The sequence below is a fragment of the Molothrus aeneus genome, chromosome 1 (genome assembly GCF_037042795.1).
Source record: "Molothrus aeneus isolate 106 chromosome 1, BPBGC_Maene_1.0, whole genome shotgun sequence".
Taxonomy (NCBI): Eukaryota; Metazoa; Chordata; class Aves; order Passeriformes; family Icteridae; genus Molothrus; species Molothrus aeneus.
Window position 1 is genome coordinate 131,415,944 of NC_089646.1, and position 20,142 is coordinate 131,436,085.

General features: G+C 41.2%; 2 protein-coding genes across 3 annotated transcripts in view; one reads left to right on the plus strand and one right to left on the minus strand.

Moving 5' to 3' along the window:
* Positions 1-4,055, minus strand: part of PTDSS1 (phosphatidylserine synthase 1) — a 29,467-nt gene extending 25,412 nt beyond the window's left edge. For both annotated transcript variants that reach the window (XM_066565121.1, XM_066565112.1), the window contains exon 1: positions 3,782-4,055. In XM_066565121.1, coding sequence (XP_066421218.1) covers positions 3,782-3,960 — 179 coding nt within the window. In that variant the 5' untranslated portion in view covers positions 3,961-4,055. The remainder of the gene's footprint in view (positions 1-3,781) is intronic.
* A 297-nt stretch (positions 4,056-4,352) lies between these two features.
* Positions 4,353-18,042, plus strand: MTERF3 (mitochondrial transcription termination factor 3). Its single transcript, XM_066565133.1, has 7 exons — positions 4,353-5,072; positions 7,445-7,597; positions 8,586-8,775; positions 11,175-11,322; positions 12,520-12,591; positions 15,349-15,510; positions 17,786-18,042. Exons 1-7 carry the CDS (start codon positions 4,742-4,744, stop codon positions 17,978-17,980), a joined length of 1,251 nt encoding a protein of 416 aa, XP_066421230.1. The 5' UTR covers positions 4,353-4,741; the 3' UTR covers positions 17,981-18,042.
* The last annotated feature ends 2,100 nt before the right edge of the window (positions 18,043-20,142 follow it).

The window sequence follows — 20,142 nt, forward strand, 5'->3', positions numbered from 1 at the left end:
GCACGTGTAAATAACACACTGGAACATTCTGTCATGGCTGCCACCAAGAGGATGAACTGGTGTTTTTTTTAGATAGAACAAATAACTACAGTTGCATCACATTGATTCATCACGGCCAACAAAGAAGTGAAAGACATTGTGATCACATCACTTAACTGCTGCACCAGGTGAGACTAAAGGTCCTCACTTTGCATATCAGGATTCTGAGTACTACTCAGCTTCAGAAATGCTCTCCTAGTCATGTTGGCACCAATTCCCCCCAAAATCAACAAAGATGTATGCAGTGATAAACTGCAACTCATTCCAAGTGAGTGGCAAGGCATTTTACTTTGGCTTGCAGATACATTTCACAAGGGATAGACACCCAACCTTCTTGCCAGAAGCAGGTAAGAACTGGTGTGAGCAAGAAACTTGCTGCTGCACACTAGCTGGTATAAGAATTATAGTGTTTACCTGGAAGAACTATTCTGGGGAATGCCAAAGGGAAAGATGCAATCATAACAAGCTGCAATTGGGAAAATGTGCTAAATCATCTCCTTACATAGCCCAAGAATTGTTGACTCTGATTTTGAAATACAAGGATTCATGCAGCAGAAGCAAGGTTTTTAATGCTTACATGGGAGGACAGATGAAAATTCTCTCAATTTTAACCCACTTTACAAGGGCATTTATCGTGGCTTTTTAGAGAAGAAATTTAAAAAAACAAAGTGCATAAAAACTGCATAATCTTTATCCCTCTTCTGTTCTTCTCCAGAGCAGTAGATACAAAAATGTCAACGAGTGAGTTATTATATCACAAAATAAAAGCTGGAGGGGGGAACTCAATTGAGGAAAAAATAGCTAGGACACTAAATTTGGAATGTGGAAGAAAGAGGAAAAACATCTTCCATAAACTCAGCCAAACCTAAATACAACTAAATAATCCAGTTTAATCAAGCCTATTAATCAAGGGACATGGAAGACAAAAGCCCTACATCCTACAGGTCCTACTCCTGCTTCCACAAACCCAGGCAGCTTCATCCCAGAAGCCACTAGTCTGTCACCCTCCTCAGTCCTGTTGTTGGGTCCCACAAAATATCCCCCCCAGGACTCACTCCTGCAGGCTGCCTCTGGGCTCAGAGAGGGCCACACATCTCTATCTAGGGTGGAAGAGGACAGCAAAAGCTAGAGCCACTCCCCACCTCTGCCCCAAGGCACAGGATGGAAGTAGTGGAGCCTCTGTCTGGCTCATTCAGCAGGAAACAACCAAGGAAGCTGCAGCCATTGTCAGAAGCACTAGAAGGATGTGCTTTAAAAGAACAGAATACCCTCTATTCCCCACTTTAACATAGAAAAATAAAAAACCACATTTCTTTTGGATTATTATTATTATTATTATTACCATCACCATACCTGAAGATTCCTGCTATCTGAAGTTCAGTTTCACCCTTATCTGTCAGCTCAAAGACAGTAGCAACCGCTCTCAGTGATCCTAAGGAGGACTTCATGTTATGGATGGCTTGCTACACACAAGGGAAAAGCATTTTCTAAGCTCCTCAGAACTCTCCACATAATTCTAACACAAAGCAATTACAGAAGAGACAAGAATTTAAGGAACACAGAATTTCCTCTGTCTACGGTGAAGTTCCTGAAAAAATAAATTTTACTTCACAACATCAGCATGAATCTATCATAGAAAATCCCCCACTCAACAAAGTGCCCAGGAGAGCTAGAGAACAACTGACAGCACAGGGGAAGCAAAGAATCACTTGTGACACTTTACAGGGAAGTCTACAGGGCCTTGTGCCCAGCAAGTGGGAAAATGAACTTAAACATCACCTCAATTGCATGAGTCAGTGTAGACTCAATGCAATAAGCTGATGGAAAGGAGCACAGACTGTAAAAGCATGTGGGAAAGTATCTCCTGTTCCCCAGTCTCTTAAAGAGTGTATATGGTTTGGATAGTGTCCCAAATGAGGCCCAGATGCAGCACTCTGGTATCACTCAGGAGATCTATGAAACTCCTACAATAGTTGAAAATAGCAGAAGGAAGAGAGGGGAAAAAGAAAAATCAGAGTACCTTCTACAACTTGAGAAGAGGAGAAACAGAGAAGAGTTAAAGAGAAGTCAACTGGTATTTAAACACAGGAAATGAGGCAGAGACAGACAGAGGGAAGAAAATGAAACTGAAGAAGTCAGTTAGAAAGACAGCAAAACAAATGGAAAGACACACCAGTAATCCTCTTGGAAAAATGCAAACAAACATCCCAGAAGTGAAGCAATTTTATTTGGGCCTAGAAGACTCCAAAGCGCTGAAATTGCTTCTTAGCTCACCCTCTGCTTGAAAGAATTAATTGCAAAATTCCTTCCCCAAAGGTGAGCAATCCATTAATCCATTAATCCTCCAGAATGACAGTGTGATGAAAATTTCCTAGTGAGTCAGAACTTTGATCTAAATTAGCCCTTCAAGGGAAAAGTGATCAGGCAAGGGGACGAGGAGCACTTGTACCAAAGGTCTGTAATTAAACATTGTAACAGAGCACAGAAATATGTCTCTGATTTTGGAGTTAAGAAGGGATCCAAGTAGAACAAGGGATGTGCTCACCAAAAGTATCTCCCTTGGGGCCATCCACATGTTGAAACAAGAAAAGGCACACCTCAGACCATCTGCAGTTACACTATTTTACTTTTCCTTATGCCCCTGTCTCAACTCAAGCCAGGCTTGGCCATTATTTCACAGCTGATGAAAACTAAACATTTGGATTCTTAGAATAAGACAAGATTACACACTGAACTGTGTATCAGGCTTAGTGACAAATAATCTTCTTACATCAAATGGAGAGTTGTCATAAATTAATGTTTTAAGGTCACTTTCAAGGGGGGAGTTCACCACAATCAGAGTTTAAGCCACAAGACCACTGAAATCCATGATTGTGTACACATAGTGCCACAAAAGTTTAAACGAGTCTAAAACACACTGCACTACCTAGCCAAAACCTCGCAGGAATCACTGCCTACATACTACACAACTTAGTCTACAGGAAGATTATACAATCATCTTCACATCCAGTGGGAGGCAATAAAAAGTATACACAACTTCAAAAAACATGCAGGATACCCCTCAGACTGCACTGCTATACCCCTTGTTTTCAAGCAAGGTTCCCGAAAAACCTGTCTGTTCCTGGCAGTATGGCCATGGATGACCGCAGGGGTGATGCCCACAGAGCCCTCCCTCCCTGTGGTGCGCCAAGGATGCGGCTAAGCCCACCCGTGCCAGGGCCTGAGCCCTGCTAAGCCCACCCGTGCTGAGCCCACCCGTGCCAGGGCCTGAGCCAAGCCGAGACTGGCCACAGACAGCGTGGGGTACAGAAGCGGTGCCACAGAACAGCCACTGCCGCGCACCGCACGCTTGGGAAACCATCTACAGGAGTGATGTCACCGCGGGGCTGCTCGATAGCCTAATAAAGCCCATTTCTGGCAACTCCCTGAAAAACCCATTTTAGTAGAGACTTTAGCAGAGATCCCCAGAACGATTACCAAGTTCCCAGGAAAGGCAGTGGGGATGATACCCGCTCTGGAAAGGAGGGCAGGATGCCTGCTCTCCAGCACGGGCCTGCCGAGCGGGGGGCGCGGGGCGGTGCAGCAGCCGCCCGGGGAGCGCACCGCAGGCACGGCCCGGCCGGAGCCGCGCTGCCCCTGCTCGCCCCGGGCCGGGCACCGACCCTCCCCGTTCCCTGCCCGGGAACCCCGGGGCTGCCGGCACCCAGGGGCGGGGCTGCGGCTCCCCGCGGCGGCCGCGCACCTGGTGAAGGCGAAGGCCATGAGGCTGAGGATGGTGAAGCTGAGGAGGGTGATGGTGTGCGGGCGGTAGAAGAACTCCAGCGTGATGTCCTCCACCTGCTGCTCGTTGATCATGCGGAAGTGCAGGCGGTAGTTTACGTCGTCCTTGCTCAGGGTCCGGCTCCCCACGCACGACGCCATCTCGCCCCCTCTCTCCCCACGTCTCAGCGCGGCTGTGGATGCGCGGGGCGGCGCGGCGCGGCCCGAACCAGCCCGGCCGCCCGGCCGCCCGTGCCGCGTCCCGCCGAGCGCAGCCGAGCGGGCCGAGCGGGGCAGCGCCGCGCCCGCCGCGCCGAGGGGCGGAGCTCACCCGGCCGCGCCCACGAGGCGAGGGAGGGAGAGAGCAACGGAGCGCGGGAGGAGGGGACGGCGGGGCCACTCCGTCCTTTTACAACACGCGGAGGAAAGGACGCTGCTGCCTACTCCCCCCGTTTCCTTCCGAGTGGTCTCGCCCGGGCCGGGCCGGGGAGCGGGGCGCACACGTGGGCCGTGCCGCGCCGGTGAGGCCCCGGTAGGTCCCGCTGTTCCCGGGCCGGGCGGCACTGCCCCTTCTCCTGCAGGCTACACGCAGCGGCCGCCGGCGTGGGGAGCCCTGCGAGGAGAGGACGGTGGGCGCGGCCCGACTTGGCCTCCCCGCCCTGTGCGGTTTTACGCGGAGGGCCCCGTGCCCCCGGGAGGGGTTAGGTCCTGGCTGGGCTTCCCCGTGCTCCCGAGGGAACGGCTGTCCTAGAGGGCGGCGGCCTCAGACCCGGCTCCTCCGTTTGTGGCGCGTTTGAAGCCTGAAGGCAGTAGGTGGTGCTTTGTAGTGAGGGATCGCTGTAACGCCGGGGGATTCATGCTCCCGGCTGTACGGCGAGGCGGGCAGCGCCCGTGTCACTCTCCGGCCTTTTCCTGCCTGTAGGATGCCGTGCTACGGTGGGTGATGGCTGTGTGGGCTCGGCACGCCTCCCGCTGGGGCTGCCTGCTGAGCACGGCCCGTGCTGCCGCTGAGCTTCCTCGGCGGCTCGGGGGTGGCGGCTGCCCCGTATGGGCCTGCCCTGCGCTGGCCCGTCGGGCTGTGCTGCCCGCTGGAGAGGAGGCGGCTCTGTGCAGAGTGCAGGGGTACAGGCAGCTGTCCACAGGGAGCTGTTCCCCGCCCGACAGCGCCAAGGATGGAGCTTTCTCTTCTCCCGAAAGTAACCTGCCTTCAGTGCAACCGGGGCAAGCAAAACCAGAAATATTGCCTGATTTGAATGCCAAAATACTGGATGAAGGTAAGAGGCTTTAAGGAATACAATTTCTCCCGAATCCTCAAATTATGTTTTCAGAATGCTGTGGTTCAACCGCAGCTGGGTTCTCCTTTTTTGCCCTGTTTGCCTAAAATATGTATCTGGAGTTCCTGACTTTCACTTCTGATTAGCTCCGTAGTTAATTCAGGTAGTTATGGTCGATGTGGCATGCAAAGAATACCTTTAAAGTGAGATAAAGGTATAATGTTTTGGGTAGAAATGTAGGTCTGGAGCTGCTCTTTGAAGGAGTTTTCATAACCCTACCTGCATCTGTTTGCCTTTCCCTCACAGATATGGTGGTACAAACTAAAGGGTTTTGGTTTGGGGTTTTTGGGCGTTTGGTTTTGGTGTTTTTTAAAATTTTTGTTGGTTTTTTTGTTTTGTTTTGGATTTTTTTTGTTTGGGTTTTTTTCTTTTTTGTTTGTTTTGTTTTTGTTTGGTTTAGTTTTTTTGTTTGGTTTGTTTGGTTTTGTTTTTTTTGTTTTGGTGGGGTTTTTGTTTGGTTGGTTGTTTTGGTTTTTTGTGGGGTTTTTGTTTTGATTTGTTGGGTTGTTTTTTTTTTTTATTTTGAGTGAGGCTGGGAGATAGCACGCCTGAAGCAGCTCACGCTCCACGGTTTAAGGGATCAGGAAGGACCAACAGGAGGCAGTGGTGTGAAGCCTCCTTAAGCGCTGCTCTGATGAGAAATGCTCACCCAACTGTCTTCTGAGGAAAGGAGATAAATGCAGCGGCGCCTTGGTGTTGTTGCCCTGAGGAAATTTACGTACTTTTTATCCCTACTTTTACATCTAAACAAAAATTATAATATTTCCATCCTTTCGAATTATTTTGGGTATGCTGAGGAAATTTGCTCTGAATTATTGAGCAGCTTTGTATGTTCAGATTGTGGTTTGAGCCCAGCCAGCCTGGATTATACAGAGCTTATTATTTGGGGTGGCTCAGACCTGCATCAGAGATCTGTGTGTGTAGCTGGTCCTGAAACAGTGCTGCACCAAAGTGATGGGTCAGCCAGCTGCACCTGTGATGCAGTTTATCCCCTTGCTAGATTTTTATCTGCCAGCAGACTGACTGGAAAATGTGTGTGTGTAGCATTTTGCCCAGTTGTCAGTCTGTATAATGGAATAAACATAATTGATAATTTTGGGGGGTTTTGGTAACTTGAAGTATGATTCCCAATAGGAAGTGTAAGGACTTTAAAGTGGCAATAAAAGACATGCATGTATCTGGAATGGACTTTATTGTATATTTGTTTGGTCCTCAGCAAGTTGAAAAAAACCACTTGATATTCCTATAGATTCCTAGAGAGTTCCTGTTCAATGTGTAAATGTTGCTGAAAGCATTTTACTGTGCTTTTGTTTCTGAGGCTATCAGAAAAAGACAAGACCTTCAACAGCTGTCAAGCTAGTCTGTGCAACTCTTCCTGGAGCATTAGGCACATCCTAATTATTTGGAATTACTTGTAGTAGAGTTCTGGTGTGCCTTTGTTTCTTGACTTGGAAGAGTGTTACCCTGGTCTCTCAGAATCCATTATACAAAGGTATAGAGCACTGAAAATCCCCTTCCCAAAGAGTTTTTAATTAGGGCATCTGATCAGTAATCAAGCTGATAATTGATGTGGATGCTAGCAGCTAGCTTGCAAACAGCAATCTTAATCTTGCTGCTTTGAACTCCTATCAATGAAAAAAATAAATCTATTTAGAGAATTTGTTTTTTAAAGACAGTGAGTTCTGTGACTTGGAACACTTAAGGGAAAACAAGCATGATGTTCCCTTTGAAACCTTAGTGAGTAGGAAGTTATTCTTTTTGCTGTTAGACATAGTGGCAGTCAGCTGCCTTTCTGTAATGGATAAGACATAATAGATTGGCTGGAGTTGGCTGTGAAATACATTGAAAGTTAAAACAGCTGCATTTCAGGCTGCATATTCAGGAGAGTCACAAAGTAGTGGGCTGGTTAGGTTATGAAAGATAATCTTGGCAGTAGCCTTCTATCTGGCTGTGATCAGGCAAGAATGCATTTGTGAAAACATGGAAGACGATCCTTTTCCAGAGGGTGATTTGATCTCTTGTCTGCAGTGTCTAGGCAGCAGACTGAAGGCAGGCTGGGTACTACTCTCAGATTTGGCCATATGAGTAAAAGTTGATGGGCAGTGACCAGGAGATGGAACAGAGGCAAAAACTGGGAGCAGAGTCTATGTTTTTATGTTTTCAAATAATAGGCTGGCTGTTTATCACATGGCACAGTGTTCCTGCATTTTGGAAAAGATTTTAAGAGATCTGTATAGCATTTGGTGAGAGCAGCTTTCTGAAATGCAGTTCTTTCACAACATGCATTTGGGTTTTCTATATTTGTTTCTCAGACTGGGATGACATCCCACCTTCATCTGCTTTGGAAGTGATTTCTGAGGGAGAAGCTGTACAAATCATTGCAGAACCACTTCTCCCCATTCAGTCTTCCACTCTCCGAGATTATGTTGATCACTCAGAAACCCTTGCAAAACTTGTCCACCTAGGTATGTGTGATTTTGTTTGTGTGCTCTGCCTATGGCAGGAGCTTTGCAGATCCTGTCATTTGTGCTTTGCTCTTACTGATTACCTTGTAAACTTGAAAATGGTAGCAGTGACCAAGGGTAAAAAGCTGCAGAATGTTATCCAGGGTAAATTGACAAAAAGAGGGGACTGTGTCACTAGCAATGCCATACTACTGGGAAACAAAGCTGGCTGGTATTAGTCTCTTAGTGCTATGGGTGTTAGAAGGTGGCATCTCCCACAGCTTCAGGAGGTGGGGATCACTGTGTAATTGACTTGGTCTTTCTTCTTTTGGGCTGGTTAAAGATGCTTTAATTTGCTGCAAAACAAGCTGCAGCTCTTCATCCTTGGAAGGAAGGAAAGAGAATGGTTGCTATGCATAACATTAGGAGTGAGGCACAGCACACTGGAGAAGCAAGAGGCAAGGGCTTGACAAGAACCTTCCTTCTCGTCAAAAAACACTTGGACTACAGAGATGCCCAAGTTCAAGCTTTCTCACCACCTTGTTGCCCAAACGTGCGAAGAAGACTAGAAGGAGGTTGGAAAAATTAATATTTGAGAGAGGGAATCTGTCCCCATGTAGTAAGAAATTGTCATGTGTGAGTCAGTATACAAAGTCACTTCACTGCAAAATTGTCATCTTCCTTTTTATAACAGATTTGGAAATTTCATGCACACATACTTCTGTGCAACAAGAGCAGGTCTCTAAATGTGGCACATGCAGGTTTCACTGCAAAGGTCTTTCTTCAAAAAATAAACTCAGCAAAAGCTTCTAAAATGACTGCTTATTTTATCTGGAGTCTTTCCACAATATACAAGGTGGTGTAGCCTTGCTGTGTTGAGTAATTAAAGTATGCAAAATCAGTGCAAAAAATTGAGTAGTCCTATACATTCCAGCATGCCTTTGGGAAGCACTTACAGAAAGCAGGGTCTGTGTTTAATTAAAACAACTTCTAATTTTGTTTGTTGTAGGAGTTGACTTATCCCAAGTGGAGAAACGTCAAAAGGCAGGTCAGCTCTTACTGACTTTGGACTTTGAAAAAGATGTAAAAAAAATACTTCTGTTTCTTAAGGATGTGGGTGTAGAAGACAATCAACTGGGACCATTCCTGACCAAAAATCCATATATCCTTGGTGAAGATCTGGAAGCTTTAGAAACCAGGTAAGCTTTTCAAGAAGTAGCAGGGTGTTAAGCCCCTTGCCTTGAAGATCTGGTTTCCCAGTTGGTTTACTTTGTCTGAAGGAGCCTGTGCTGCCTGCTGCCTCCTTTCTTACTCTTACTCCTTTCTTACCCTGGCTGCATATTCTTGTGCCTCCCCATCTGTTGGCACTAACGTGTGATGTTATACAATTCTTGTATAGCATAGACCTAACTTCTTTCTCCTCTGTTCTTCCAATCTTGTGTTCAATAAGTGGCCTTTCAGAAACAATATCCAAAAAAATACCCTATGTCATTTTTCCAGAAGCAGTTTTGAGTTTAGGTATCAGACCAGACTGCTCTTCTGAATGCTCTTCTGAAGAGAGGTTTGGGGTTTTTTTTTGTGATAAATATCCTAACTCTTCCATTAAGTCAGACTTTATTTTCAGTGGCACTCCTGTGGCACTGGCTGATTGGTAAAGAAGGGGCTAAACAGAGCAATCCAATTTCTTCTTAATTGTCTGCAGTACGATTCTTCTGTAAGTTTGACACTGGTGAATGATTTCCTGCAAGCTTTAAAGTAAGTAAGTGTGCTGTAAAGGCTGTGAAGTGAGTGTGTCTCAAATAGCTGTCTTTTGAAAGCTGAGTATCACCTTTGCATAAACAGTTCGGTGCAGATGGACGTGGTATTGGTTACATCACTCTGGAATGTTTTATTGCTATGGATCCCATGTTGCCAGGAAACAAAACAAAATTTCAATAGGTTTGGCATTTGACTTCAGATAAACACTGTAAAAGTCAAAACATTCCATAATTCCTAACAATTTTGACAGTTGCAAATCAGTGTCTGTACTGCAGCTGCACCAGATGCTTTGTTTTATGCTGGTGTTAATGATGACTTAAAACTGTTAACATGCTACATAGAACTGCTGAGCCCTGTAGTGGAACGAGGGCTGACCTTGGTGCCAGCAGTCACAGATGTATCTCAAGCTTTGGCCAGGTTGAATAGCTGTGTTCCTTTAATATTCCAGTTTCTACAGTCAGGTTACTACAATCTTGCCATCTCTCTTTTAAGTTTCTTGCCTTTCCAGGAAGAAATGCTTTAAGTGTGAATCTTAATGATTTGTTAACAGAAGTGGAGTCAGGAAAGCCAAAAGATTTGATTTTTAATCTGCTCTTTTAGCTGTTTCTGGGATGCTTGGAAGATGTGCCAGTTCCATTGTCATTGCCTGGAGCCTAGGGTCCTACTTTCTGTGTTGGGGTGCCTGCTCAGTTAGAAATTGGTCCTCTAGATCTTGCTTTTCTATCTTCCATCTGGGAGTTTTTGGCTTGTGAAAATTTCTGAGGATTTGTGGAAAGGGGGAAGTTGAGTGACTGGAAGGTAATTTTATTTTTTTTCTTTCCACAAGACATGGTTTAACAGAAAGCCCATTTTTTGCTGAATATCTGCTTCTGCAGAATATTCTGCAACCCATTTATTATCCTAATTACTACCAAATAAGGCAATTCTTGTTGTATGCTCTAAGTTGATCTGACTGCAAATACTTCTCATATTGCAACTACTCTCATCTATAACCAGAGGAAGCCTCTCCAAATTGTAGTTTAGTTGTTTAGTACATGGTAGTATGTGGATTAATTGTGTCTCTTTACTTGGTGTGCTGTATTTCTCCTCTTCAAGCATTTTTTTCTGGGAGCTGTGGTAATCATCTACTGCAAGTGGGACTTGAAATAGGATTTCACTTTCACTGAAATCAAAGTTTGGAAAAAGTTTTGACTTGGAAAGAAGGAAGGAAAGCAAGCTCTGTTAAATATCAAAACTTGAGTCAACTCCTCTTGCTTTCTGACAGCCAGATGTTTGTTACTCATTTGTTAGACCAGTGACTGAAAATAGGGCAAACACAACTTCAGCTGATGTAGAAATATCTTTTTCAACAATATCTATACACACAGCATCCTTGTATGATATTTCTACTCAAATGCTATTGGCAAAACAGGAGTGTATGAGGTATAGGACTCCATTCTTTCAGCAGCAGAAATGGAATTCATTAAAATAGCAAAAGGCTGTATATATCTTCTTGTCCATACCCTATTAATGTGTTTGCAATCTAGGAGACAGACTGGTAGTTAACTGTAGGTTAACATTGTTATCTGCTTAAGTACAGCTGGAAGGAATTAAAATCTATCTTCAGTATTGACATTCTGCTCTGAGGTTTATTTTACTTCTAATTAATTGGAAGGGAGGGTATTTTGCTTTTACGATAACTGCAGATTTCACCTTAATTATTTTTGGCAGGGTTGCATGTTAATGCTAGAACATCTGTCCATTTATAAGATATCACTGAGGAATTTAAGTGATCACTGAATAAATGGAGGCAATATAATTTTCATCACTGGATTTTATTTTGTTTTTGTTCTCTTTCTAGAGTGGCTTACCTAAAATCAAAAAAATTTGGTAAGTCAGAAATTGCTCAGATGGTCTCAAGAGCTCCATATTTGCTGTTGTTTTCAGTGGAAAGATTGGATAACAGACTGGGTTTCTTCAAAAATGAACTTGGTCTCAGTGTAAAAAAGGTAAAGACTGAAGTGTTCACATATTTTATTAGTGACAGTTGTAAGGTCTTGCGATATGAATACTCCAAAGTCTTTGGAGATTATCAACAAACATTGTGTTAACATCAGTAATGTTACTAGAGGGTTATAGGAGGGTAACATGGTTTTAACTGTCTATGGAAGTGATATGGACACCTGACATTCAGAGGACCTGAAGTACAGTTTCTGAAGATGACCTGCTACAGTTTATTATCAAATAAGCATGTGTATGTCCAGTTCTGTTATTTGAGGTGGGTCAGAGGACTGAATTAACTACTGAAACAGCAAGCAGCTCTTTTAACTTCTGGAAAATTATTTGGTGCTCTTCATCTCTTCAAGATACTTCAACATAAAGAATTTAAAAAATAGTCTAATTTGTGAGTATCTTATCTAGATAAATGCCAAATCATATGCTCAGCTCACCAAGAGTGACCTCTGTGTTTGCTCATGGGTGCACACCACATTATGCACTTAGCAAGTATTCAGCACCTTGCTTTGAATCTTAAGGGCAGGTAGTAGCTGGACATGCCTGGAGTAACTGGGCAATTTTAGTTGTCCTGAAGTAGGTGGGGATTGCAATGAATACCAAATTCCAAGTGGAATCTTGGGTTCTTCTGTTAGCTGAACAGTCATAGCTGCTACAGTGCCCTGTTGCTGGCCTTTCCATATTTGAGGTGAAGACATCTCCTCGGAAAAATGTTTAGCCATCACCTTGTACTCAGGGTGGACTACAAGTAATCAGACACTTCAGGGAATGTGGAGTATTTCTTGTAGTGCTGTTACATGTGGCCCAGCCAGATTCAGAAGTTAGCTCCACTGCCACTAAAAACCCTTTTACAGCTTCCATTGGGTAGTGTGTTGTTTTACTTTTTTTAAAAAGATGGGAAGAAACAACATGAGGGCTGAGAGAAATTGGGCACTTGAGCTTACTTTCCCCTTTTGATGCATGCTTTTACTCCCTCTTCCTACCAGCTTTAGAATTGTATTATTTTTTGTTTTCTAAAAGAACATATTTGAGTAGTGTTTTGTGTCTTAACATACTGCTGTTTCATGCAAATTCATCTTTGGTGTAGAGATAAAATGAAATACAAAATGAAGTGAAAAAAAAAGTTTATATAGGATCTTTCTTTCGAAGCCTTCCTTTAAAACTCATTAATTTATGTGTTTTTCTGATTGTAGACAAAGGACTTGGTAATTCGTCTTCCAAGACTACTAACTGGCAAAATAGAGCCTGTGAAAGAAAATCTTCAGGTGAGCTTATGAATAGATATTAAAAGTGTATTGTATATAGTTGAAGAGTTGTCAGGAGATAAAATTCTTGTAGGGAATTGTGTACAGAAAGAATTTAATTAAATTATTTTGGTGGTGATATAAAGTAACTGTTAAATCGTGTATTTTCCTCTATAGCATGCATACTTACTCAATGCATGGAGCATTACCTTATTCTCTCTTCTACTCTGATGTATTGCTTTCCTGCCAAAAGTTGCTATATGATGACATAAATGGTTTCCCATTTTTTAATGAGTAGAAAAATACTCAGTCTTTTTCCCCTCCCCTTAATTAGTACGTTTTTTTTGCTAACTTGGATTGTCCGTGAGTATTTAGGAGCAAGACATGTGCAGTTGATTATTTTTCTCCTGGCAGGTAACTAGCCTGCCAAAATGTGCATTTGAGACCTATTGTCTGATAGCAGATGGTCGTTAATTGTTGGGTAAATAACTTCAAACCCCTGGGGATTCCTTTCCCTTTTGAAAATGTAAGTGTATTGCTTTAATTACTGTGCTGTAAAGCCATCGAGGCCAAACAGCATGATGTAGTGTAACAATTTGTGAAATTCCATTATTCTATAACAAATAACTATAAATCAAAATGTATAATTTTCAGACAGACTCACTGTTCTGAAACTATTAAACACTAGAAGTCTTGCAATCTGAAATGTGTGTGTGGTAAGGGAGGAGACTGGAAAGTAGCAGACTGTTCTAATTAATAGTGCTTTCTTTTAAACATACATTGTTTCCACAGGCTAGGGAGCCATTATTATAATGAATGTGTTTTTGAGGTCTTTAGTTCTATGTGACTATCTTGTTTATCCACCAAGAAATACAGCATAGCACCTCTATTTTTAAAATGTGTGAGAAAGGGAAAGAAAGGAAGGATTTTTAGGTCCCCACTGTTGGAATCTACTAATTCTTAAAAGCTCAAGCTTTTCAGGAGGTTGGATTCAGAATCTGTGTTCAGACCTGTATGTCCTAAACTGCTGGTGGGAGGACAGTACTTGGAAAGTGATATCACATACCAACAGTTCAGAAGTGATCAGGCTGTATCCCTCATTCTGAATGGACTGTTATTTAGAAACAAGTACAGTAGCTGATCTTGGTTGTCGTAAGATACCAGTCATGGACTGAATGTGCTGAAGGATTGCTTAGTCCATCCTCTGAGGGTTTAATCAAGCACAATTAGAGATTCATTGACAGGGTAAAACCTGTCAAAGCTTTCATTACCACTGCCTATTGTGGGAATAATACATACTTTGTTGACTATTGCTGAGGCTTATGCAATAAGGATATTAGCATGTGTGGCCTAGAGAGTTATTGAATATTAAACATGTTTGCTGTCAGACTGAGTGCAGTCAAAGCAGCTTACACGTAAGCTCACTGATCATGTCGAGGGAGCCGTTCCATGTCACAGAGCAGAAGATAAAAGCTCAAGATTCTTGCCACAATTACCTCTATAGTGGGGCCCAGCTTTATCTCTGCAGTGATTTAACACGGGGTCTTAACTCCAGTTTTGTACCTTGATGCAGGAAGTTAGCCCTGCCAGCTCAGGTCCACAGAAGATCCTACTCATGTGCAAACACCTATTTCCATACTTGAATGCTGTCTTAGTTGATTGGTATTTTGTATGGTGCACAAATATTTAGAAAGCAGAAAAGCTAAAATAAGGAGTTGAAAGACCTGACTATAGTTGCCTCTAGAAACAGTTCCCTGCAAGGATTTGGAAGTCCTAAGGTAAATTCAAAACCCAGATTCTAAGCCCTTCCCTTCATATTTGACAAGCAGTTCTGGAAAAAAGACGCACTCTTGGCACATCAAATTGGTCGAACAAAAACACCACCTTCTTGCCAGTTGAAGTACCTTAGTTTGATATGAAAGTCTGGTTATGTTAGCTGGCAAGCACACCCACTTCATGACTGAAAACAAGCTGCTTGTAAGTGTCACTGGAGGATAGAAGAAATTACTGAGTTAACAGACACTCTTGTATGCTGAATTCTTTCTCAACAGCTCAATGACTTGCTTGCCATTCTGCACTTTGGGAGGAGTGCTCATGATTTTATTGAAAAAATGTGGTTTGTTTTCCTTTTGGGAAATCATAATTGAAGTCAAGTCAGTCTCTGAAAAAGACATCTTACTTTAGACTTTATTGAACTGTAGAATAAATCGAATACACTATGTATTCTACATATCTCTTTTAGGTTCAGCAGTGTTAAATTGAAAACTATAGAAATTATACTCCCTATTTAAAAAAAAATATACCTTGGATACATTAGCAAAAGAAGTAACACATTAGCAAAAGTAGGCACTAGCTATTTGGTTGCTGTGCTTTACAGAGCTCAACAGCTCCACAGGAAGAAAGTCTCTTGACAGCTTGGTATTGAAAATGATAAAGGACTCTTAGGGGGAAATCTTTATGCTTTTAACTGCCATACATATGGAGACGTGGCTTTTTTGTTCATATCTCAGACAAACTGAAAAATACATAACATTCAGAGAAGTTATCTTTATTTTGGGGATATTTTATAAACAAATTACACTTTAATCTAGAACAATAAATAATTTGCATTGTCTGACTTGAGAAGAACTGAAGTGGCAGATATTTTTGTGGTTTGCATTCTTGTTGCTGTGTAAAAAAGAATAGAAGAATTTTGCATTAGTTTATTTAAGTGGCACATTAAAATAAGCTGAGTTTGCTGTAGCTGACTTGCAAAGATAAAATTGTGCTCTTTTTCAGGTTTGTCAAATTGAACTTGGTTTTCAACGTAATGAAATTCAACAGATAGTGTGCAAAACTCCCAAGATTTTAACTGCAAGTAAAAAGAGACTCAAACAGACATTTGACTACTTACACAACATAATGGGCATTCCCCACCACATGCTTACTCGCTTTCCTCAGGTGAGCTGTTGATCTGAGAATAAGTTGTAGGTGCTTTTGTCACAGCCACTTCACTAACGTGCTGAAGGTGGAGCCTTGCTCTGTGCAGAACATAAGTGAATTCTCCAGCTAGCCTGTGCCTTTTACTCTAATTTGGATAATTTTAATTAGCAATCCAGAAACTATTGAAGATTTCCGATGGAACTGCTGCTTATTTTCCCTTAGCACATGTGACATCACTGCCCACAGTCTTGTGATATTTAAGGTTTTTAACAGAGGCAGTCATGCTCATCTCTTCTGTGTTCATGCAAGAGAGATTACTGCCTGCTTAGGGATTTGCTGGTCCTGAAATCTTACCTAAGAAACACAAGAGAAGACAGATTATGCAGAAGATCTGTTCATTAGATAGCATTATATATATAAATATAAACATTTCTTTCAGGTTTGTCTACTTAAAAAATAACCTTTAGAAATTTTAGGACCTGAAAATACAGTGTAAAGGTAAGAGAAGTTCTGTCTGTTAGACAGTCATTAGATTATCATTGGTCTTCTTATTGCTGCAGCAATTGCTAAAATACCACAGGATTGAAAATAGATTTGTTTCTTAATTACTATCTTGGGTTTTTTCTACCTCCTCATTACTGCTATTTCTTCATAAATTGAAAGCTGAAAGTGTTAGTCACTTCATTCAATGACTACAAGCAGTTGCACTATCTTCTTACAAGGTAAAAATGAAAGTAGAAATTACAGCTTCTTAACTGCAGTAATTTTCTTTCTAAAGCAAGTCTAGTAGAGAATCTAAGTGGCTAGAAAGCCAAAATTGCATGGGGGAATAAAACTATTCCTCAGGATTTTGATTATATTGCTATTTAATCTATCTTTACTTAACAAGGATGCATGCTTTTATGCTCATCTTTGTTACTTTGCCCTCCTTCATCTGTAAATTACCACAAGTTTTGCTCACTTCTTCTCAGTTGCCTTATTGTTGGCTTTATGGTGGTTCACCACATTATTTTTCTTCCTTTTGTTTGGTAGGGTAAGTGGAGTGTTTCCTCTATTCCTTATTCTTGGCACAGTCTCTCCCTCTCTTTCCTGTTCTTCCCTTTCACCCTTGAAAGCTGTGAATGCCAGGATACAGGTAGTGCACATCAGTCTGTGTATGGTTGGGCCTTAGCTTGTGCCTTCACAAATACATATTTATCTCCATCCATACTCACTTTTATCCTGATTGATGGTAACGTTAAAAATAGGAAGTATACAGGATTTTTTTTTTTGGTCAAATTCTCTCTGATGTTACAGTTGCTCTTCTAACCATTCTGTCAACTATAAATGGTGGTTAAGTGTTTTTTTTTTAATTTTCTCCTGTATTTTGACTGCCTCTTAAAATTCAAGAGGGGCAGAGGAAGAACAGTAGTTTTATTTTTCCCTCCTTGTTCAAATTAATTTCCATCCTCATGGAACTCTTCTTCCATCAATGGAGTCTCGTTTTTAGTAAAATCTCTTCTTCCTGTGGCATTCACATTTTCATCATTATTGCCTCTAAAGCATCTCTCTCTATTCAGTTGTACTGCTCAGGAATGAACTTGTGACTTATGAACTTTTATGACTTAAATGTGCATCTCATCTTCCCCACTTCCTTCTCTTTTTAAATGTTCTGCTGATTTCTTTTGTGTTTCCCCTACCATTGTCCTCATCTTTAACTGTCTAGATTATTTTTTTTGTGGCAGGTATCTTCAAAGGTAGGCATTGCTATGCAGCAGAAGACAAATGGTTGCTTTGAACCACCACACTGTGCCTTTTAGCCACATTATCATGACAGGAGTCACATCCACTCACCTCTGCCCTTGCCACCGTGCCAGTTTGTAATTTGCATTATGCCCTGTGGTCACCTCTTCATTTCTTCCTTGTAACAGTGGTTATTTGAATCTGTCCGATGCTAGAGGGGAAGTGCTCCCTGTTACTGAATGTCTCCACTGTCTTGGCTGTGATTACACAGTAATTACAAAGTAATATAGTTGTTATATAGAAACAACTCTCAAGCACATTAGGTTTTTTGTATCACTCCCTGGTTGTTGTTGTGTATGTCAGCATATTGTATTGGAGTATTTATTTAGAGTTTAGATAATTTATATATAAATGTAACCTACCTGGTGTTTGACGTAAACTAAAGGAAAATAAGCATATTATTTGTTTGCTTCCTAGAGCTTCAGTTTGTCTAAAAACAGCTCTAATTTTTGATGCCTCGGGGTCTGACATTTAGACAACCTAAAAAATGGTTCCCTTTTTTCTTTCTTAGGTTTTCAACTCAAGGCTATTACGAATCAGAGAGAGGCATATGTTTCTTGCATTCTTGGGAAGAGCCCAGTATGACCCAGCCCAGCCCAGCTACATCTCCCTGGATCAGCTGGTATCCCTGCCTGATGAGGTGTTTTGTACAGAGATTGCCAAAGCCTCTATGCAGGACTTTGAAAATTTCTTAAAAACACTTTGATTAGTAACACATGTAAAAAATTATAGAATTAAGTTGCAAAATAAACATACTTTATAAAACTACTTCCCTTTAAGGTCTCTTAACTTTTTAATTACTGGTTTAAGAAGTCATTGTTTATGAAGTGTGTAGGATTTAAAGGATTACAGTAATACTTATAGTAACTTAAAAATGTATTTCAGAAGGATTGAGCCAATATGTTGATTGCTACTAATGCAAGCCTTATAATTAACCACTAACTTAATTCAGAGTGGATGATGCAGCACATTAACAGAAAGGTAAATTCAAATTCCTCCTTTTTTGCTTTTGATAATAGCAGAATTTTGGGAGATTGGAAAAAACTGGCTGGTGACTTATTCCCCATCTTGCCCTCTGTTATCTTCTCCTTTCACCCTCTTCCCCAAAAGTTAGAATAGCAAGATAGTGTGATAGTGAAGTAATATGTTTACTTGGTTGAGCTAATAATAATAATGTTATTCTTTTCCTTGTATGGTAGAATCACACCATTAATATGTGAAGCTCCTCATACAGAAAGGCACTTTCTCAATAGGTTACAAAGGTGTTTCTTGTCGAAGCTTGTTGCTGAAATTGGTATCCTAAAAGCTGGTTAGAAATGTCCAAAAAAAACCCCAGCAAACAGAATTTAGGAAAATTATAAAAAGAAAAAAAAAAAAAAAAAAGATGTTACTGTCCCTGAAATCTAGAAGAACTTTATTTTAGTTACTTTTCTCTTCCCTGTGTTCAGTTTTTCTCCCCCCCATACCAATGAGATTCATGTGGCTTTAATACACAAGTAACCATGTGAAAAGAGGCTGTAGTATATATTAAGGTGATAAGAGTTGATCAGCTGTAAAAGCTGAAGTAAATTCTGACATTGGGCATCATGGGAGTATTGAAAATACTTAAACTTATCATTAAACAGAGCACGTTAATATGGAATTATCAAATGCTTCACAGTGTATTTGTGAAACAAATTCCCAAACAAAACAAAAAAGCTGCCTAAACCCACATGCAGAACTATTTGATGTTGTTTAGAAGTTTGAATTCCTTCATTAAAAATAGCTCAAGAAATCTGAAATCCAGATGTTTTAATTTGGATTTAAACTTATTTAATAAAAACGCCTCAAAGTTTTAAAACCTCACTGTTGAAGCTAAAAATACCAATTTTTATGCACACAGCAGAATAAAATCCAAAAGGCTAAATTCTATTAATAGGTGGGAAATAAAGATTAAAGAGATTTAAAGAATGAGAATAGTAGCGATTCTGGATTATAACTTTGGAGAAATTCTTATTCGTTCAAATTAAGAATTAGAAAAACAAGAGCTTGAAACACATTGAAAAACTACATTCATTGTCTGCAATAAATCTGAGATTATCTCTTTTGTATTTTTCCTCATGTTTTCTGTTCCATTGGCCTGGAAAGATTGCTTGAAATACTCTATTGAATAGACTGTTCTCGGAGGAGATGCCTAACAAATTTCATGGTGGCTGAAATGTGCTGACTAAGCACTTCCCCCCATTGCCTCCTGTTAAATCAAAGTATCCAAAGTCCAATATGCTTACTTGGATTTTTGACTGTATTAAATGCTAATAACAAACTGTAATCTTCAAATAATATTGTAAAAAATAATGTTCACAGTAAAAATGTTAGTAGAAAAAATGTGGGCTCATAATGTTGGAGTTAATTTTTGCAGATTTTCTCCACTAGCCTTATTACCATGTGCCAAACCATCGTAACAGAAATTATATTACAGAGTCTGTATATGTCGAATGTCTCAAAGTTTGAGCTTTAAATTCCTTTACTATTTTTAAATGTAGGAATGATTGCTGCCAGAGCAAAACCAGTTTCTTTGAATTGTTGAATTCACAAGCTTCTGCCGAAATAGCTTCCCCGAACCACGATGAAAAATGGACAGAAAGCATTTAAAGGGAGTGCTAAAATGGAAGGGGAGAGGGGATCAAAGAACTTTTTGAGGACCATGACAAAACCTTTGTGGCTTTACGATTAAAAATAAACCACAAACTTTTCTGGCTGAAATTACCCACTGCGTTACCTACTACCAATTTCTGTGCTCCCCCCCACGTCGGCATTTTGTTTCTTTCAGTTCGCAGTGGTCCCTTCCTGCAGGAAGGCCTGGGCAGATGCAGCGCTCTGTGCCACCCG

Coding starts and splice junctions, on each gene's coding strand:
- MTERF3 (XM_066565133.1), top strand. CDS start 4,742: ATGGCTGTGTGGGCTCGGCACGCCTCCCGCTGGGGCTGCCTGCTGAGC. Junction 7,598..8,585: donor TGCAAAACTTGTCCACCTAG/GTATGTGTGATT, acceptor TGTTTGTTGTAG/GAGTTGACTTATCCCAAGTG. Junction 15,511..17,785: donor TGCTTACTCGCTTTCCTCAG/GTGAGCTGTTGA, acceptor TTTCTTTCTTAG/GTTTTCAACTCAAGGCTATT.